The sequence below is a fragment of the Sus scrofa genome, chromosome 6 (genome assembly GCF_000003025.6).
Source record: "Sus scrofa isolate TJ Tabasco breed Duroc chromosome 6, Sscrofa11.1, whole genome shotgun sequence".
Lineage (NCBI taxonomy): Eukaryota > Metazoa > Chordata > Mammalia > Artiodactyla > Suidae > Sus > Sus scrofa.
In genome coordinates, this window is record NC_010448.4 from 105,660,845 (window position 1) to 105,679,341 (window position 18,497).

General features: G+C 40.4%; 1 protein-coding gene across 1 annotated transcript in view; it reads right to left on the reverse strand.

The window, feature by feature from the left end:
- Nucleotides 1,741–18,497, reverse strand: part of CLUL1 (clusterin like 1) — a 44,739-nt gene continuing 27,982 nt past the window's right edge. The window contains exons 6-8 of the mRNA XM_021097608.1: nucleotides 18,047–18,261; nucleotides 15,007–15,191; nucleotides 1,741–1,861 (exon numbers count right to left, since the gene is read on the reverse strand). Of these exons, the coding sequence (XP_020953267.1) occupies nucleotides 1,741–1,861; nucleotides 15,007–15,191; nucleotides 18,047–18,261 (521 nt within the window). The remainder of the gene's footprint in view (nucleotides 1,862–15,006; nucleotides 15,192–18,046; nucleotides 18,262–18,497) is intronic.

An 18,497-nucleotide genomic window follows, 5' to 3' on the forward strand; every position in this document is an offset into this window, starting at 1 on the left:
GTCCCTGCATCTTAGGTTATGAAGAACAAGAGTATAGGCTGAAACAAACCAAACACTGTCTTACCATTTAATTAAGTCAGTGGTCTTGCTTGCTTTGCCTTTTGTTTTCCCCTTCTGGTTATCTCAAGTTTATTGTCGGTGCAAGATTCTGGAATCTCTCTGCTAAAGGACACTCCCAAAATTCAAGGTTGAAATTGTAATAAACAAACATTCTAAGAGGAGGTAAATATTTTTCACCTGCAGCTCGGCCTGATCTGCTCAGCGAAAACAATGTCGCATTTGTGGGGCACAAAGCCTGAAATCCAACCTGGAAGACAATTTACAAAGTAGCTGGCCATTTAGGTTAATTGGAGGGGAAAACAAACATTAAGAAGAGACTAAGGAAGTTTTTCAGGGAATATGTCACAAGCTTCATAGTTGGAATGCTCTTGCTGTTTGGTTGTATGAGTATTCACAAAGGGTACACTGAAATGTACAGTTAGCACGTTTTAAATCTATTTAATCTATTTAATCCATCACCTGGTAGGCCGGCCTTTCCTGCTTCGCGTGTTTCATTCTTCCCCTCCCCCAGCAACTTCCCAACCCCTGCCCCTGACTCCAGTATAATAATAACATTAAAAAGCCATCTGTATCTGCTTGGGGAATGATGGCCAGCCTGTGTTGTGCTGTACTGTGTAGACAGTACTGTGCTGGGTTGTCTCCAGGCACGGTGGGCATTCTTCCTAATGGTCATTTGGGAAGAGATTGCTTATTTGGAAAACCGGAACTCAGAAAACAGGCTTTATGGAGTTCCCACTGTGGCTTGGTGGGTTAAGAATTGGACTAGTGGAGTTCCCGTTGTGGCGCAAATCCGACTAGAAACCATGAAGTTGCCTGGAATCATGACGTTAACCCTGGCCTCGCTTAGTGGGTTAAGGAGCCAGCGTTGCTTGAGCAGTGGTGTAGGTCGAAGATGTGGCTGGGATCTGGCATTGCTATGGCTGTGGTGTAGGCTGGCAACTGTAGCTCCCATTCGACCCCTAGCCTGGGAACCTCCATATGCTTCAGGTGCGGCCCTAAAAAGCAGAAAAAAAAAAAAAAAAAAAAATGCGGGTTTGATCCCTGGCCTCACTCAGTGTGGTAAGGATTCCATGTTGCTGAAAGCTGCCTGGTGGGTTGGGGATTCCGGCTGGGATCTAGCATTGCTGTGGCTGTGGTGTAGGCAGGCAGCTGCAACTCCAGTTGGATCCCTAGCCTGGGAACTAATATATGCTAGACACGGCCATAAAAAGAAAAAAAAGAAAGAAAAAGAGGTTTTAGACAGGAATGGGGCCTTTCGCAGTTGTCTGCCCTAGCTTGAGAGCGTGCTCCTGGTGGAACAAGCTAAAACGCTGTGTGGAGGCACAGGCTTCGCTGTGCAGGATCATGGAGCACATTAATTACTGCAGGACCGTAGGTGCCTGCCCAAGGACAACTAAATGCAGATATTCCACCCAACCTCGTGCAGACCAATCATGTGCAGTGTCTCAGGCTGAAAATCTCCCAATTGTCTAGTTGCAGTTACTTTCTGTTTTTATTTTCCTTTTGTTATTTTGAGCCAAGGCTCTCCTGCCCGCGTGGAGATTTCTCTTCCTTTATAGTATTTGGAGGATCTTGGTTTGACGATAATGGGGAAAGAATAGTTCCTTTTCGGACGGCTGCTCTGTTAATGAATGATCCTCACAGAACAAGTGTATCATTCATTCATTCATCCTGCAGCATTTACCACACAGTGCCCACCAGGGGGCACCGAGGAGCAAAACAGATAAAGCCCCTCTGACCAAACTGGTACTCTAGCCCAAGAGGAGCGTCTCGAAGTCTGGGTACAAAGGGTACAAGACGCCTGTAGAGAGGGACAAGTGCTGTGTCGATAACATAACTGGGTTCTAAAGGACTATTTTTTTATTTTATTATTTTTTGCCTTTTAGGGCCGCACCTGCCGCACGTGGAGGTTCCCAGGCTAGAGGTCTAATCAGAGCTACAGCCGCCGGCCTACACCACAGCCACAGCAACTCGGGATCCGAGCCGCATCTGCGACCTACACCATAGCTCAGGGCAACCCCGGATCCTTAACCCACTGAGCTAAGCCAGGGATGGAACCTGCAACCTGATGGTTCCTAGTTGGATTTGTTTCTATTGCGCCATGAAGGGAACTCCAAGAAGGACCATTAAGGTCCTTGAGAAGGTCACGTTTGAGCTGAGACCAAACAATAAGAAGAAACCAGGAGGGGGAGTTTTGCGGAAAGAGGGTTCCAACTTTGAATGCATTATACCAGCCAGTTTTCACAGCGCTTTCATCTATGAAAACCCAACGTGAGGATGATACTGATGCTGAATCCTATCTCACTCTAGGAAGAAATAAATATGAATGCATCCGCTAACTTATTGTGGGGGAAAAGCTCTTTTTATTAAGAGATCTATTTCTGTAGGACTTCCCTTGTGGCCCTCAGTATTTCTGTTAAAAAATTCACTGTTTATGTTTAATAGTCATAGAAATGTGTAACATTTATTTTGATCAATTATGTACAAATAATAAACTGCAATGAATAAATACAAATAAATAACTCAGTCCGGAATGAGTATTTGATACCTAGATTTTTGTGTCCCAGAAGATGTTTTAAATTTAAGAATATTTACATTTTATTGACCAATAAAAAATGTTTAACCATAAAACCCTATTGATTAGAATAAAATTTTCTGAAGAAAGTAGGATGAAAATAAGAGTTTAAAGAAAAAATGGAATGATAAAATTTCTTACTGTTGAAGAAAAACTGGTTTGTATTATTTCTTTAAATGATTGATACTGAGTATCATCTTACCATGATACATGATATGCAGATTCCATTGGGGACTTTTTGTTTGTTTGCCACACACAGGGCATGGGGCAGTTCCTGGGCCAAGGATCACCCACACCACAGCAGGGGCCTGAGCCAAAGCAATGTCAATAAGGAATCCCCAACCCACTGATCCTCCAGGGAACTCCCACTGGGTACATTTTAAAGAGGAGTGAGATAGTTGTTTTTTTTGGAGATAGTTTTAAGATGTTAACATTTACAATATACGGAAAATTAAAATTTTCTATTCTTTTAACATATTGAAAAATCATGTGCAAGCACATACACACATTTTTCAGGTTCCTTTTAGGGTGCCAGCTTTCAAAAAAGTTGGCACAATTAGGTAAAGGAAAGCAGGAAGCTAAAATTTGAGAGCCAACTGTGAATCAAGTACTAAATAACAAGAGTTCCCTTGTAGCACATTGGATTAAGGATCTGGTGTTGTCACTCCTGTGACTTGGGTAGCTGGGTAGCTGCTGTGGTGAGGGTTCAGTCCCTGGCCTGGGAATTCCACATGTGATGGGCCTGACCAAAAAGAAAAAAAAAATTTAGTATTATTTATATAGTCAAAGCTGCTATCTATTGATGGCATTATGAATTATTTACTGTAGTTCTCAAAACTACCCAATAAAGTAAAAACTATTACTTTTTAATCTTTTCATAAAAACACTGAGGTTTGGAGAGATTAAGGATCTTGCCTAGCCAAACACCTAGAAAATCTGACAGCCAGGATAAAAATCTAGGTAGGTCAGCCTGTACACAAAGGCTTCTTTCTGCCAGCTGCTTTTTTTTTTTTTTAATTTTATTTTTTTATTTATTTTTTATTTTCCCACTGTACAGCAAGGGGATCAAGTTATCCTTACATGTATACATTACATTTTTCCCCCACCCTTTGTTCTGTTGCAACATGAGTATCTAGACAAAGTTCTCAATGCTATTCAGCAGGATCTCCTTGTAAATCTATTCTAAGTTGTGTCTGATAACCCCAAGCTCCCGATCCCTCCCACTCCCTCCCCCTCCCATCAGGCAGCCACAAGTCTCTTCTCCAAGTCCATGATTTTCTTTTCTGAGATGTTCATTTGTGCTGGATATTAGATTCCAGTTATAAGTGATATCATATGGTATTTATCTTTGTCTTTCTGGCTCATTTCACTCAGGATGAGATTCTCTAGTTCCATCCATGTTGCTGCAAATGGCATTATGTCATTCTTTTTTATGGCTGAGTAGTATTCCATTGTGTATATATACCACATCTTCTGAATCCAATCATCTGTCGATGGACATTTGGGTTGTTTCCATGTCCTGGCTTTTGTGAATAGTGCTGCAATGAACATGTGGGTGCATGTGTCTCTTTTAAGTAGAGTTTTGTCCGGATAGATGCCCAAGAGTGGGATTGTGGGGTCATATGGAAGTTCTATGTGTAGATTTCTAAGGTATCTCCAAACTGTTCTCCATAGTGGCTGTACCAGTTTACATTCCCACCAACAGTGCAGGAGGGTTCCCTTTTCTCCACACCCCCACTGCCAGCTGCTTTGAGCCCGATCTCTCTTTTTCCTTTCTTCACTCTACAAGTTTTTGATAGCACATCAGCTATAAAATAGTCAGGCTCCCTCTGTAACTTGTTTTTAGGCACCTTCTCTGAAAAATATATCAAATGTATGGTTGAATAGGCTCTGTTTATTTGAGGTTTACTGTACATTAAGGAATCCAGTTTATTTCAATAGTATCCTTTTTTTAAAAAAAAAATAGCCTTCAGTTATTATAAGAGAGGCTTTGTCTTCATTTGAAATTTTTATATTCAGTAGGTGGCCTTGGACCTGACAAGACTTCCTACCAAATAGCTCAAGACAGGGTGAAAAAAAAATACTTTAAAGGTCTTGAGGAGTTTCCTTCATGGCTCAGTGGTAACAAACCCAACTAGGATCCATGAGGATGTGGGCTCCAGCCCTGGCCTCGCTCAGTGGGTTAAGGATCCAGCATTGCTGCAAGCTGTGCTGTAGGTCGCAGATATAGCTCAGATCCCACATTGCTGTGGTTGTGGTGTAGGCCGGCAGCTGTAGCTCTGATTGGACCCCTAGCCTGGGAACCTCCATGTGCCATGAGTGTAGCCCTAAAATAGTGAAAAAAAAAAAAAAAGGTTTTGAGTTCTCTTCTTTAATTATATTTCTTTTTATAATTTGAAAGGCGAACATGAATATATCCCCAAGGTAATCTTTAGTGACATATATTGGCAAATGACTCCCTCTGTGTGTTGCACCAATGTCCAAATTCTGAGGTTAAGTAAGTGCCAGCCAAAAACATCATCTTGTGTTTTATTGTAAAACATGTATGACCTTGTTAAAAGAGAGCATGGTTATGTCTGTGTGCGTGAGGGGGGTTAAAATGGCTTTTCTTTTTTAAAATAATTTACATTTTATTTCTTTTTTGGCTACCTTGTGGCATATGAATTTCCTGGGCCAGGGATCAGATCTGAGCCAAAGTTGCAACCTACACCAGAGCTGTGGCCATGCTGGACCCTTTAGCCCACTGTGCCAGGCCAGGAATCAAACCCCTTGACACCACCAATCCCCTTGTGCCACAGTCGGAACTCCAGTTGTGTTAATTTTTAAAAGAAACTCTGCAGTGCACCTATTTGCATGGCAGTACAATGACCAAAAGATGGAAGCCACTCAATTGTTCATCTCCAGATGAATGGATAAGTAAACTGGGATACACATGTACAGTGGAGTACTATTCAGCCTTAAAAAGGAAATAAATTCCAGCATATCCCATGACAGGGATAAACCTTGAGGACATTATACTAAGTGAAATAAGCCAGTTGCAAAAGGACAAATACTATATGATTCCACTTATATGAGGTACCTAGAGTAGTGAGATTTATAGAGGCGGAGTGGTGGTTGTCAGGGATGGGAGAAGGGGAGAAATAGGAGTTACTGTTTAATAGGGACAGAGTTTCAGTCTGGGAAGATGAAAAATGTTCTGGAGATGGATGATGGTGATGGCTGCACAATAATGTGAATTTACTTAATGCCACTGAACTGGACACTTAAAAGTGGTTAAAACAGTAATTTTTGTTATTCCTATCTTATCACAAAAAATCTAGGCAAAAGCTATAGATCTTTACATAAAGGAATGAATTACAGCTTTTTTCAAAAAGTCAAATATTATATAAGCTCAAAACCAAATTGGAAGAAATCTTCTTTGTTAATTAGAAAGTGGGGGTTCCCATTGTAGCTCAGCAGTAACAAACCTGACTAGTATCCAAGAGGATACAGGTTTGATGCCTGGCCTTGCTCAGTGGATTAAGGATCCCGGCAAGCTGCAGTGTAGGTCCCAGACGCAGTTGGGATCTGGTGTCGTTGTGGGCTGCGGTGTAGGCAGCTACAGCTCTGATTCGACCCCTAGCTGAAAACGTCCAGATGCCGTGGGTGTGGCTCTAAAAGCCCCCCCCACCAAAAGTGGTATATTTGTAGTAGAAGCAATAGAACACAGACACCTTAGTGATTCAATATTTAATATACAAACTACTAATATACCATAGGATACAGTAATATTTACCTTTGATTTAAAAAAATGAATTTTCATTTTAATTCAATTTGAATAGCTATTAAACTACCATTCAACATAAGAAAATTAAAAATACTTTATAATATATAACTGACATACTTTCCTGCAACCACATTTACTGTATTATCTTATGTGTTCAGGATTTTCAGGTCTCAGCTGAAGAGGTAATTCTACTTGTCAGGTATAGGATGCATCAGATCTCACCTTTAAAAAAAGTATCAACAGTCAAAATGTTAATAAATTACTTGTAGACTGAATTTTTTTTTTTTCTTTTTAGGGCCGTACCTGCGGCATATGGAGGTTCCTAGGCTAGGGGTTGAATTGGAGCTACACCTGCCAGCCTACACCACAGCAACAGCAACAGCAACGTGGGATCTGAGCCGCATCTGTGACCTACACCACAGCTCACGCAACACCAGATCCTTAACCTACTGAGCAAGGCCAGAAATCAAACCTGAAACCTCATGGTTCCTAGTCGGATTCATTAACTACTGGGCCACGACAGGAACTCCTGTAGGCATATTTTTAATAACACTGTTTGAAGGGGGTCTTCTCAGTTCTCCTGGTTTATTGAATCTCTATGATGGCCCCTGCCATAGTTGCAGCTTAGGTCGAGATTGTGGCTCAGATCTGATCCCTCGCCCAGAAAAAATCCATATACTGCAGGCTGGCCAAAAAAGAAAAAAAAAAAAAAAAAAGGAAGATGATAACAGCAGTTTTGTAAAGATGATGGGATGGTGGATAATTCTTCTAAATTTTTGGAATTTGTGATTTTATTACTTTTAGAATTAAAGAACTATGCATTAAAAAGAAAAACATTAATATTGCCTTTATGAAAGATCACTTTGTGAGCCTTACTAGTAAATAGTTTGTTCACTCTCAGTTTTTCAGTCTATCATTTCACATTGTCATTGCAGTCTCTTCATTCCAAAATCTGTGAAGAGATTTTATTGAAAATATTTTTATTTTTCAATTATAAATAAATAGTCAGTACTTATTTGAGCACCAGCACACTGTTTTCTTCCTCAAAATCCTACACTTATTTTCTGAGTCAGACCATAGTTTTCCATTTCTTTTCATTGAATTGATCTTGGTTGCTTACAACTAAAGAATCCAAATTCCTATAGGGGGAGATTCCTAGACAGAGGGAGGTGGGATCATCCTGGTTGGAGGAGACTAGTTTAATAGGACTTCTTAGCATCCCTAGTGATGAGGCACTCCAGTCTTTTCACCCCCATTTGCTCACATTTCTCCCTCTTTTTGGAATCGATTTTGGAATATACTCACTTTCATATCTGATCATTATATATAAAATGATCAAATATTATTTTGATAGTATACGTGAGCAAATATACATGATGTGTATCATATATACTTGGGGGGGTGGAGGCAGAAGCAACTGGGGGAGGGAGGGAGGGAAGGAAAGAGGAAAAGATGAAAGCGGATAGAAGGCTGATAGGAAAGGAAGAGAAAAAAAGGAAATATATCATGCTGAGAAGTTTCTCCCCAGAGAAAAGTAAAGACCCTCCCCTCAACTCCTGGAAGTTCCCCTTGGACACTCACTAAATGCCTCCTGGCCTTACTGTTCTGTGTCATGTACCTCTCAAATCCATCATTTTCTCCTCCACAGTACTGGGTCCTGTGCCTTCCACTTAGGGAGATGCCTAAAAAGAATATTGGGGGTTTGATTTGGATGTAACTTAAACAAAAACTTCTCCAAAATTCAGAGGTAAAGGAAGAGTCCTCTAATCCAGAAATATCCAGCTTAATTATACATTGATGGTGACCTACTAACAAGATCTCTTATGAATAACACCTTAGGATTAAAATTTAACTAGTCTTTAAGCTTGACCATATTACCACATGAGAATACTATGTATAGTTTTTCTTTTTTCTTTTTTGGCCACTCCACAGCATATGGAGTTCCCTGGCCAGGGATCAGATTGAAGCCATATGGCAATGCCAGATCTTTAACCCACTATGCCAGGCGGGGGATAAAACCTGCATCCTGGCGCTGCAGAGATGCCGCCAATCCTTCTGTGCCAGTGGGAACTCTTCTTTTTTAATTTTTATGTACAGTTTTAATTGTGCTGTTAATTTAGAAGGTCATCCTAAATTTAAGTGACACATGTAATCTTGAAATGTCATTCAATTATTTTCCCTGCCAACTTAGTAGACCTCCATTTTATCTCGATGTAGGAATATCATGGAAAGAAAGTACTTGTACTAAGGTTTAAAGATGCACAACACATTGATATGTTGTTCTATCTCCTTTTAACTAGTTATTTTAGCAAAATAATGACTTCTTTTTTTCTTTTTTTAGGGCCTCACCTGCAGCATATGGAAGTTCCTGGGCTAGGAGCTGAATCAGAGCTGCAGCTGCTGACCTGCGCCACAGCAACACCAGATCATAGCTGCATCTGTAACCTATGCTGTAGCTGTGGCAACAGTGGATTCTTAACCCACTGAGCAATGCCAGGGATCAAACCCACATCCTCACAGACACCGGGTCAGGTTCTTAATCCACTGAGCCACAATGGGAACCCCAAAATAATATCTTCTAGTTTGAAGTCTTAAAGTTATTTACTATAGAAAATTGTAAAAATTTCAGAAAATGAAAAGATTTTCAAAAATCATACATTCCACATTGTAATTTGTGCCAATTCTTTGTTTTTAATGCAAATTTTAGATTTTTTGTTTTGATCATGACATTTATAGATTTTGCATCTTGCTTTTATTTTTTAAAAAATTTTTGGACCAAATGTTCTAATGGGAAGCAGTATAACGTAGTAATTATGAGTCAGAGAGAACCAAATTAAAATTTGTCTCTACCGCCTACTGACTTGAGTAATTCATATAACCTTGGACCCTGAGTCTCAAGTTCTTTTCTGGAAAATGGTAATAATAATATTTACCTCATAGATAGGCTTATAATAAACCCTTGTTCCAGTAGTTGTCATGTCATTATTTAAATTTTGTAAATATTTTTAGTGGTTTCATAAGATTTATTGAGCATATTTATTTATTTATTTATTTTTAATTTTTTAAAAAATTTTTTATTTTTTACAAGGACATTTATATTTGTCAGGGTCCAGCCAGGAGCACAAAAGACATGCCAGATCATTCAATAGCGGGGATTTAATATAAGATTAATTGCAAATGTTTAGAGGCAAATATTTTACATCTAGAGGGTGGTGACCCAGAGTCACAGGCAGCCCTGCAAACAAGGCTGGGGAGTGGGGGATCAAAATTCCTCTAAGGCCATTTCTTCTACTCCTTCTTCTATTCTTCTTCTTCCTCCTCCTTCTCCTTCTCCTCTTCCTCATCCTTCTTCTTCTTGTCTTTTTAGGGCTGCACCCACAGCATATGGAAGTTCCCAGGCTAGGGGTTGAATCAGAGCTACAGCTGCTAGCCTATGCCACAGCCACAGCAACACCAGATCCAAGCCACGTCTGCAACCTATATCACACCTCACAGCAACACCGGATCCTTTAACCCACTGAGCAGGGCCAGGCATTGAGCCAGAGTCTTCATGGATACTAGTTAGATACTAGTCAGGTTACAGCTGAACCATGACCATGATGGGAACTCCCTTTCTGCTTCTCTTTGTGTATCAACTTCCATTTCTCTCTGTAGACCATCTTTCAAATGCTTCTCCATGCACATAACTGCACCAGCTTTTTTTAAAAAAACACTTCAAGATTTTATTTAAATTATTAATTAATGAACAAACCATTAAAATGCTATCCCTCATTCCAAGCAGAATCTGAAGAACAGATCTCTATAGGCAATCAGCAATGCTGAAATAAATTTGACCCTCTTCTGAGCTACAAGCCCATTGGGTAGTAGACAGAAAGAAGGAGTTGAGCAGAGCAGCTTATAAGAGTTATTGTCTGTGAGCTAAACTGTCACTTGAAAACCTTCAATAAGACATATGACATTGGGCAGCTTACTTTTGATCCCTGAAGTTTATTGCATGAATAAATATTGCATGAAATATTTTCTTCCATCCTCTTACTTTCCAGTTTGTAAGTGTCCCTAGAAGTGAAGTGGGTCTCTTGAAGACAGCATATATATGGGTCTTGTTTTTGTATCCATTCAGCCAGTCTATGTCTTTTGGTTGGGGCGTTTAGTCCATTAACATTTAAGGTAATTACTGATATGTGTGTTCTTATTGCCATTTTATCAATTGCTTTGGATTTGTTTTTACTGCTCTTTTTTCTTTCCTTTTTCTCTTGTTCTCTCCTCTTCTGGTTTGATGACTATCTTTAGTGTTGTATTTGAGTTGATTTTTCTTTGTTTGTGTATCAATTGTAGATTTTTGGTTTGCAGTTATTCTGAAGTTTTGATATGAGTCTATATGTATATGAGATTGTTTTAAGTTGTTGGTCTCTTAATTGCAAGTTCATCTCCAGTGTCCTGCATTTGTACCCACCTCTTCTCATGATTTCTGATTTTGGTGGTATAATTGTCAATGGATGATTTTGTATCTTTACTGTATATATATATATACCTTTACTGTGAGCCTTTACATTTATGGAATTTTTGTTTCCTGTTGCTGTCTTTTCTTTTCTGCCTAGAGAAGTCCCTTTAGTATTTGTTGTAAGGCTGGTTTAGTGTTGCTGAATTCTCTCAGCTTTGGCTTATCTGTGAAACTTTTGATAAATCTGAATGAGAGCCTTGCTGGGTAAAGTAATCTTGGTTGGAGGTTTTTTCCTTTCATCACGTTAAGTATACCATGACACTCCCTTCTGGCCTGCAGAGTTTCTCCTGAAAAATCTGCCAATAACCTTGTTGGGGTTCCCTTGTATGTTGTTTCTTTTCCCTAGCTGCTTTCAAGATTTTCTCTTTGTCTTTAATTTTGGTAAGTTTGATTAATATGTGTCTTGGTGTATTCCTCCTTGGGTTTATTTTATATGGTATTCATTGTGCTTTGTGGATTTGAGTGAGTGGTTCTTTTCCCATGTTAGGGAAGTTTTCGGCTATTATCTCTTGGAATATTTTTTCTATCCCCTTCTCTCTCTCTTCTCCTTCTGGCACCCCTATAATACAAATATTGGTGCGTTTAACGTTGTCCCAGAGTTCTCTGAGACTCTTTTCATTTGTTTTCAATCTTTTTTTCTCTTTTCTGTTCTGCATCCATAATTTCTACTAATCTGTCCTCCACCTCGCCTATTTGTTCCTCTGCCACCTATATTCTTCTAGCGAATTTTTTATTTCAGTTATTGTATTTTGCATCTCTTCTTAAGTTTTATATTTGTATCTCTTTGGTCAGTGTTTCCTGTAAGTTATCCATCTTTGCCTCCAGTTTATTTCCAATGTCTTGCATCATCTTCAGCATCAACAATCTAAAGTCTTTTTCCTGGAGGCTGAGAATCTCCTCCTCACTTAGCTGATTTTCTAGGGTTTTTCCTTTCTCCCTCATCTGAGGTATAGTGCTCTGTCTTTTCATTGTTATAGGTTTTTGCTGTGGTGACATTTTTACAGATACTAGAGTTGTAGCCTCTCTTACTTCTGGTGTCTGCTCCCCTTGAGGCTGAAGTCAGTATGGGGGGCTTGCTGTAGGCTTCCTGGTGGGAGGGGCTGATGCCTGCCCACTGGTAGGTGGAGCCAATTCTAATCCCTCTGGTGGGTGGGGCTTAGTCTCTGGGTGGGATTAGAGGCAGCTGTGTGCCTGAGGGGTCTTTAGGTAGCCAGTTTATTCATGGGCAGGACTGTGATCCCACCTGGATTGTTGTTTGGCCTGGGGCTTCTCAGTGCTGACTGACAGGTGGGGCCAGATTTTCCCAAAATGGCCACCTCTAGAGAAAGGCATGGCTGCTGAATATTCCTGAGAGCTTTGCTTTCAATGTCTTTCCCTAACAAGCCACCTTCACCCCTGTTTTCCCAGGATGTCCTCCAAGAACTGCAGTCAGGTTTGACCCAGATTCCTATGGAGACTTTGCTTTACCCTGGGACCTAGTGCACGTGAAAGTCTGTATGCACCTTTTAAGAATGGGGTCTCTGGAGTTCCCGTCGTGGCGCAGTGGTTAACGAATCTGACTAGATACCACGAGGTTGCAGGTTCGGTCCCTGCCCTTGCTCAGTGGGTTAACGATCCGGAGTTGCCATGAGCTGTGGTGTAGGTTGCAGACACGGCTCGGATCCCGTGTTGCTGTGGCTCTGGCGTAGGCCAGTAGCTGCAGCTCCGATTCGACCCCTAGCCTGGGAACCTCCATATGCTGTGGGAGTGGCCCAAAGAAATAGAAAAAAGACAAAAAAAAAAAAAAAAAAAGAATGGGGTCTCTGTTTCCCCCAGTCCCGTGGAGCTCCTGCACACAAGCCCCACTGGCCTTCAATGCCAGATGCTCCAGGGGCTCTTTCTCCCAGTGCCAGATCCCCATACATGAGAGTTTGATGTGGGGCTCAGAACTCTCACTCCTGTAGGTGAGTCTCTGTGAACCAGTTAGTTTCCAGTCTGTAGGGCTTCCCATTCGGGAGGTATGGGGTTATTTATATCGTGAAATTGCCCCTCCTACATCTTGATGTGACCTCCTCTTTTTCTTCTGGAGTAGGATATCTTTTTAAGGTTTCTGGTCCATTTGGGTGAAGATTGCTCAGCCTTTAGTTGTGAATTTTGTTGTTTTTAGGAGAGAAGTTGAGCTCCAGTCCTTCTATTCGCCATCTTAATCCCATCTTATTTAGCATATTTAGCCATAGTTTTTTAAACTTTGTCTTATCTTTAGACATTAAGATTGTTTTTAGCACTTGACTCAAATAATTTTGCAAATATAGATCTTGGGGTGGGGGGTGGGGGTGGTACCTTTTAGTCAAATTTAGATTTATTCCTTTGGATTGATTCCAGAAGTGGAATTATTGTGTCAAAAAGAAATTTCATAGATTCCTATGGTCAATTAATCTTTGACAAAGGAGGCAAGAATATAAAATGGGAAAAAGACAGTCTCTTCAGGATGCTGGCAAAACTGGATGGCTACATGTAAATCAATGAAACTAGAACACATCTTCATACCATGCACAAAAATAAACTTGAAATGGCTTAAAGACTTAAACAAAAGAAAAGACACTATGAAACTCCTAGAAGAGAACATAGGCACAGCATTCTCTGACATCAACTGTACAAATATTTTCTTGGGTCAGTCTCCCAAGGCAATAGAAATAAAACCAAAAACCAAAATACACCAATGGGACCTAATCAGACTTACAAGATTTTGCACAGCAAAGGAAAACATAAAAAAAAAGACAACCTATGGAATGGGAGAAAATAATAGCAAATGATGCAATCAATAAGGGCTTAGTCTCTAAAATATATGAACAACTTATACAATACAACAATAAAAAAACCCAAGCCAATTGAAAAATTGGCAGAAGACCTAAATAGACATTTCTCCAAAGAAGATATACAGATGGCCAACACACACATCAAAAAATGCTCAACATCACTAATTATTAGAGAAATGAAAGTCAAAACTATAATGAGGTACCACCTCACACTGGTCAGAATGGCTATCATTAATAGGTCTACAAATAACAAACGCTGGAGAGGATGTGGTGAAAAGGGAACCCTCCTGCACAGTTGGTGAGAATGTAAATTGGTACAACCACTATGGGAAACAGTTTGGAGGTACCTCAGAAAACAAATTACAGACTACCATGTGATCCAGCAACCCCACTCCAGGACGTATATCCAGAAAAAACTACAATTCAAAAAGATACATGCACCCCTATGTTCATTGCAGCACTATGCGCAATAGCCAAGACATGGAAACCTAAATGTCCATCAACAGATGAATGGATTAAGATGTACACATACACAATGGAATACTACTCAGCCATAAAAAGAACAAAATAATGCCATTTTCAGCAACATGGATGGAACTAGAGATTCTCATACTAAGGGAAGTAAGTCAGAAGGAAAAAATACCATATGATATCACTTATATACAGAATCTAAAATATGGCAAAACAAAATTATCTACAGAAAGAAACTCATAGACATGGAGAGCAGACTTGCGGGTGCCAAGGGGAGGGAGAGGGAGTAGGATGGACTGGGAGTTTGGGGTTAGTAGATGCAAACTATTGCATTTAGAGTGAATAAGCAATGAGGTCCTGCTGTATAGCACAGGGAGCTATATCCAATCACTTGTGATGGAACACGATGGAGGATAATGTGAGAAAAATTATATATATATATATATATATATATACACACACACACACACACACAACTGGGTCATTTTGCTGTACAGCAGAAATTGACAGAACATTGTAAATCAACTACAATAACAAAATTTTTAAAAAAGAAATTTCATGAATCCTGATATGTATAATTGAGTAGTTTTTCCAAAAGGCAAAAAACAGTTTATATTCCTGGCAATAATATATGAGAATTCTCATTTCATCACATCCTATCAGGACTTATTTTTTTTATCTGCAGATATGATAAGCCAAAAATGCTATCCTGTCTTAGTTTTCATTTCTTTGATTATTAAGGAGGTTGAAGGTGTTTTAAAAGTAATTTTGTTGTTTTTTCCTTTTATGCATCATCTCTTCCTGTCAATAGGCATTTTGAATCAGGCACTCTACTTACCGAGTTTTAAAATGTTCCTTAAACTGCTGTACAGCTTTCGCCAGCATGTGGCTAATGAAGTTAGAACTCTCAGCACTTTCTTCAAGAGGGATGGTGAGTGTGAAATTAGGGGAAGGCGGAATGCTTAAGTCTATCCTCATTTCATCTTCTTTAGAAAACTTTCCTTCGTGAACACCTGGAACTACCTAAGAAGGATTATACAATAAAAGATTACTAAATTCCAGTGCACATTCAGGATTAATTTAATACCATATGTCAGGATAGGCTAGGCTGTGCTGAAATAACAAATTAGCCCTAGCATTCCAGTGGCTTCAAGTAACAAAATTCAGAAAATTTTCTTAAAATTTTATTTTCCTCATTCATCACAAGAATTTTTCCTCTTTAAATTAAAAGTGTTCAACTATATCAAATTATTTTACTCTCTTGAGAGTATAATCTATCTAATTAGGTAACAGAATCAGAGAGTCAGCTGGGATTGAAGAATAGCTTTAAAAATATTTTGACTGTGGTCTACAGTTTCAAGTACATTTCACATCATGATTCAAAAACACACCTCTACTTATGTGCAAACACACATATTTATACACACACATCATGGAAAAGGAATGTTCCATAACAATTGTATATGACTTATTAGATGCAATGCACCTTAATATTTTCTCTTCTAGTCTGTCCTATTCCAGTTTTTATTTTTGTTTTAATGTGACAGTTGTGATCCTCTAAACTTATTTCTCAAACCACACATGGGCCACAACTTTGCAGTTTGAAAGAGAGTGAATCACTAGGATACAGAATGTCTTGGGTCAGATTCCCTAGAAGCAGAGCCTGAGACTCTGACACGGGTAACAGATTAAGGATGCTTTCAGGTGAAACTTTAAAGGGGTTGAGGCAAGTAAGACAGAGAAGAGGGAGAAGCTAATCAGGGAGATGGCTTCAGGTGACCTCAGCCTAATCCTGCAGGGAGCTCTGGGGCATAAGTGGTCCCAAGCGCAGCCATGTGGAGAAGGTTGCAGGGGTGAGCAGTTAGCAGCAGCACCAGATGGGGTTGGTAAAGTGATCTGGGGGAAGTGGGCAGGGTACCAACATTACTGCTGCACAAAGGATTGTACCTTCAATTGCTCTACCCTGTGGGGTTTTTTGTTTTGTTTTGTTTTGTTAATTGCCACATCTTTAGTATATAGAAGTTCCCAGGCCAGGGACTGAATCTGAGCTGCAATTGTGGCAACACCAGGTCCTCAACCCACTGCCCTGGGCCCAGGATCAAGCCTGTGCCTCCAAAGCAACCTGAGCTGCTGCAGTCAGGTTCTTTACCTACTGTGCCATAGTATGAACTCCTTTACCCTGTGATTTTTGTAGCCAGATCTTTTTAGGAGTCCACCAATACCAACCTCATCAGGAATCACTAGCCTGGTACATCACATATTTTGTAATGTGTGTGTGTGTGTGTGTGTGTGCGCGCGTGCGCGCGCGCGCGCGGCAGGTGTGTAGGGGCATCAGGAAAGAAATTCAACCACTGTCTTATGCAATAGAAGTTTTTTTTTTTTTTTTTTTTTTTTGCTATTTCTTGGGCCGCTCCTATGGCATATGGAGGTTCCCAGGCTAGGGGTCTAATTGGAGCTGTAGCCACCAGCCTACGTCACAGCCACAGCAACGGGGGATCCAAGCCACCATCTGCAACCTACACCACAGCTCATGGCAATGCTGGATCATTAACCCACTGAGCAAGGGCAGGGACCGAACCCGCAACCTCATGGTTCCTAGTCGGGTTCGTTAACCACTGTGCCACTATGGAACTCCTTTTTTTTTTTTTTTTCTTTTTTGGTAACACCCCACAGCATGTGGAAGTTCCTGGGCCAGAGATCAAACCTGTGCCACAGCAGTAACCAGAGCCACAGCAGTAACAATGCCAGATCCTTAACCTGCTGAGCTACCAGGGAACTCTGCAACAGGAGTTATTGATTTAAGTGGGTGAGATAGTACAAGTGCAAATGAAGATGGCAGTATGTTTATATGTGAATATTAATATATAAATGTGTTTAATTTTCAAGGTAAGTCAGGAGCTTAATGTGTCAAACTAATGAGAGCTATAATTTACCAAACTCTTTTTGGATAAGGAACCTAAACTCATTGCTTTGCAGATATCCATTTTAAAGTAGTTATTATGGCAGTTCCCATCGTGGTGCAGAGGAAACAAATCTGACTAGGAACCATGAGGCTGTGTGTGGGTTTGATCCCTGGCGTCGCTCAGTGGTTCAAGGATCCGGTGTTGCTGTAAGTTGTGGTGTAGGTCTCAGACGCAGCTCGGATCCCACATTGCTGTGGCTGTGGTGTAGGCCGGCAGCTACAGCTCCAATTAGACCCCTAGCCTGGGAACCTCCATATGCCACGGGTATGGCCCTAAAAAGATAAAAAGACAAAAAAATAAAATAAATAGCTATTATTATTTCCATTTTCCAGGTGCAAAAACTGAAGCCTAGAAAGGTTATGGAACTTTCCCACCATACTCAGCTGGTAAATTTCTGAGTCAGCTTTTGAATTCAAATCGCTTCATCTAAAAGTCTTCTTGGCTTAAAAACAGCACTGGCCAGGTCTCTTCAAGGTTATCTGTGGTGTTCCCGCTGTGGAGCAATGGGATTGGCAGCATCTCTGCAGCACCAGGATGCAGGTTTGATCCCTGGCCCAGGAACTGCATATGCCAGGTGGCAGTCAAAAACAAACAAACAAACAAAAACCCAAACAGAATAAAACAAACAAAAAAGTTTACCTGTATCAGTGACAGCACTTTAGCTCTAAGCAGACTTAGCCATCTCTGGATTAGAAAATATTGTGTGTTTTAAATTGGTTTTATTTATAGTATTTCTTGTTTTCTAAAGACTGGCCCTACGTTATATCAAGTGAACCTGAGTTCAATCAAAATGGAACTATGAATATCCTCCTACAGCTTGTTTTCAAATTCAGATGTATTTAATAAGAAAACTAACAGAAAAAATCAATGTGTGTACACATCATCTCCATATCTGTTCTTGGGTCTCTCCATTACCTTCATAGAACTGAAGATGTCCTGGGTTCCTGGGGTCTGGTTTGCCAGTTCTGTCACCCAGCCAAACTGCTCTCTCATCTTCTCCATCAGATACGTGGTGTCCTCCAAATGATGCTGGGTCATCTGGAGAATCTGGGTGTATTGCTGATTGGACAGGTTGACCAACTCAAGGGCCTCATCTACTTTTGTGTGTAGTTCAGGTACATTAGGACAATCTAGCAAAGAAGAGGGTAACATGGTAAAGGAAAAAGTTCTTGGGATTTGGAGTTGGATGCTGTGGATTTAAATCCCAGCCCTTAAGCTTTCTACCTCCGGCCCTTTCTTTTCTTTCTTTTTCTTTTTTTGGTTGCACCCACAGCATAAAGAAGTTCTGGGGCCAGAGATCAAACCCTCACCATGGCAGCCACCCGAGCCACAGCAGTGGTAATGCCAGATCCCCAACCCGCTGTGC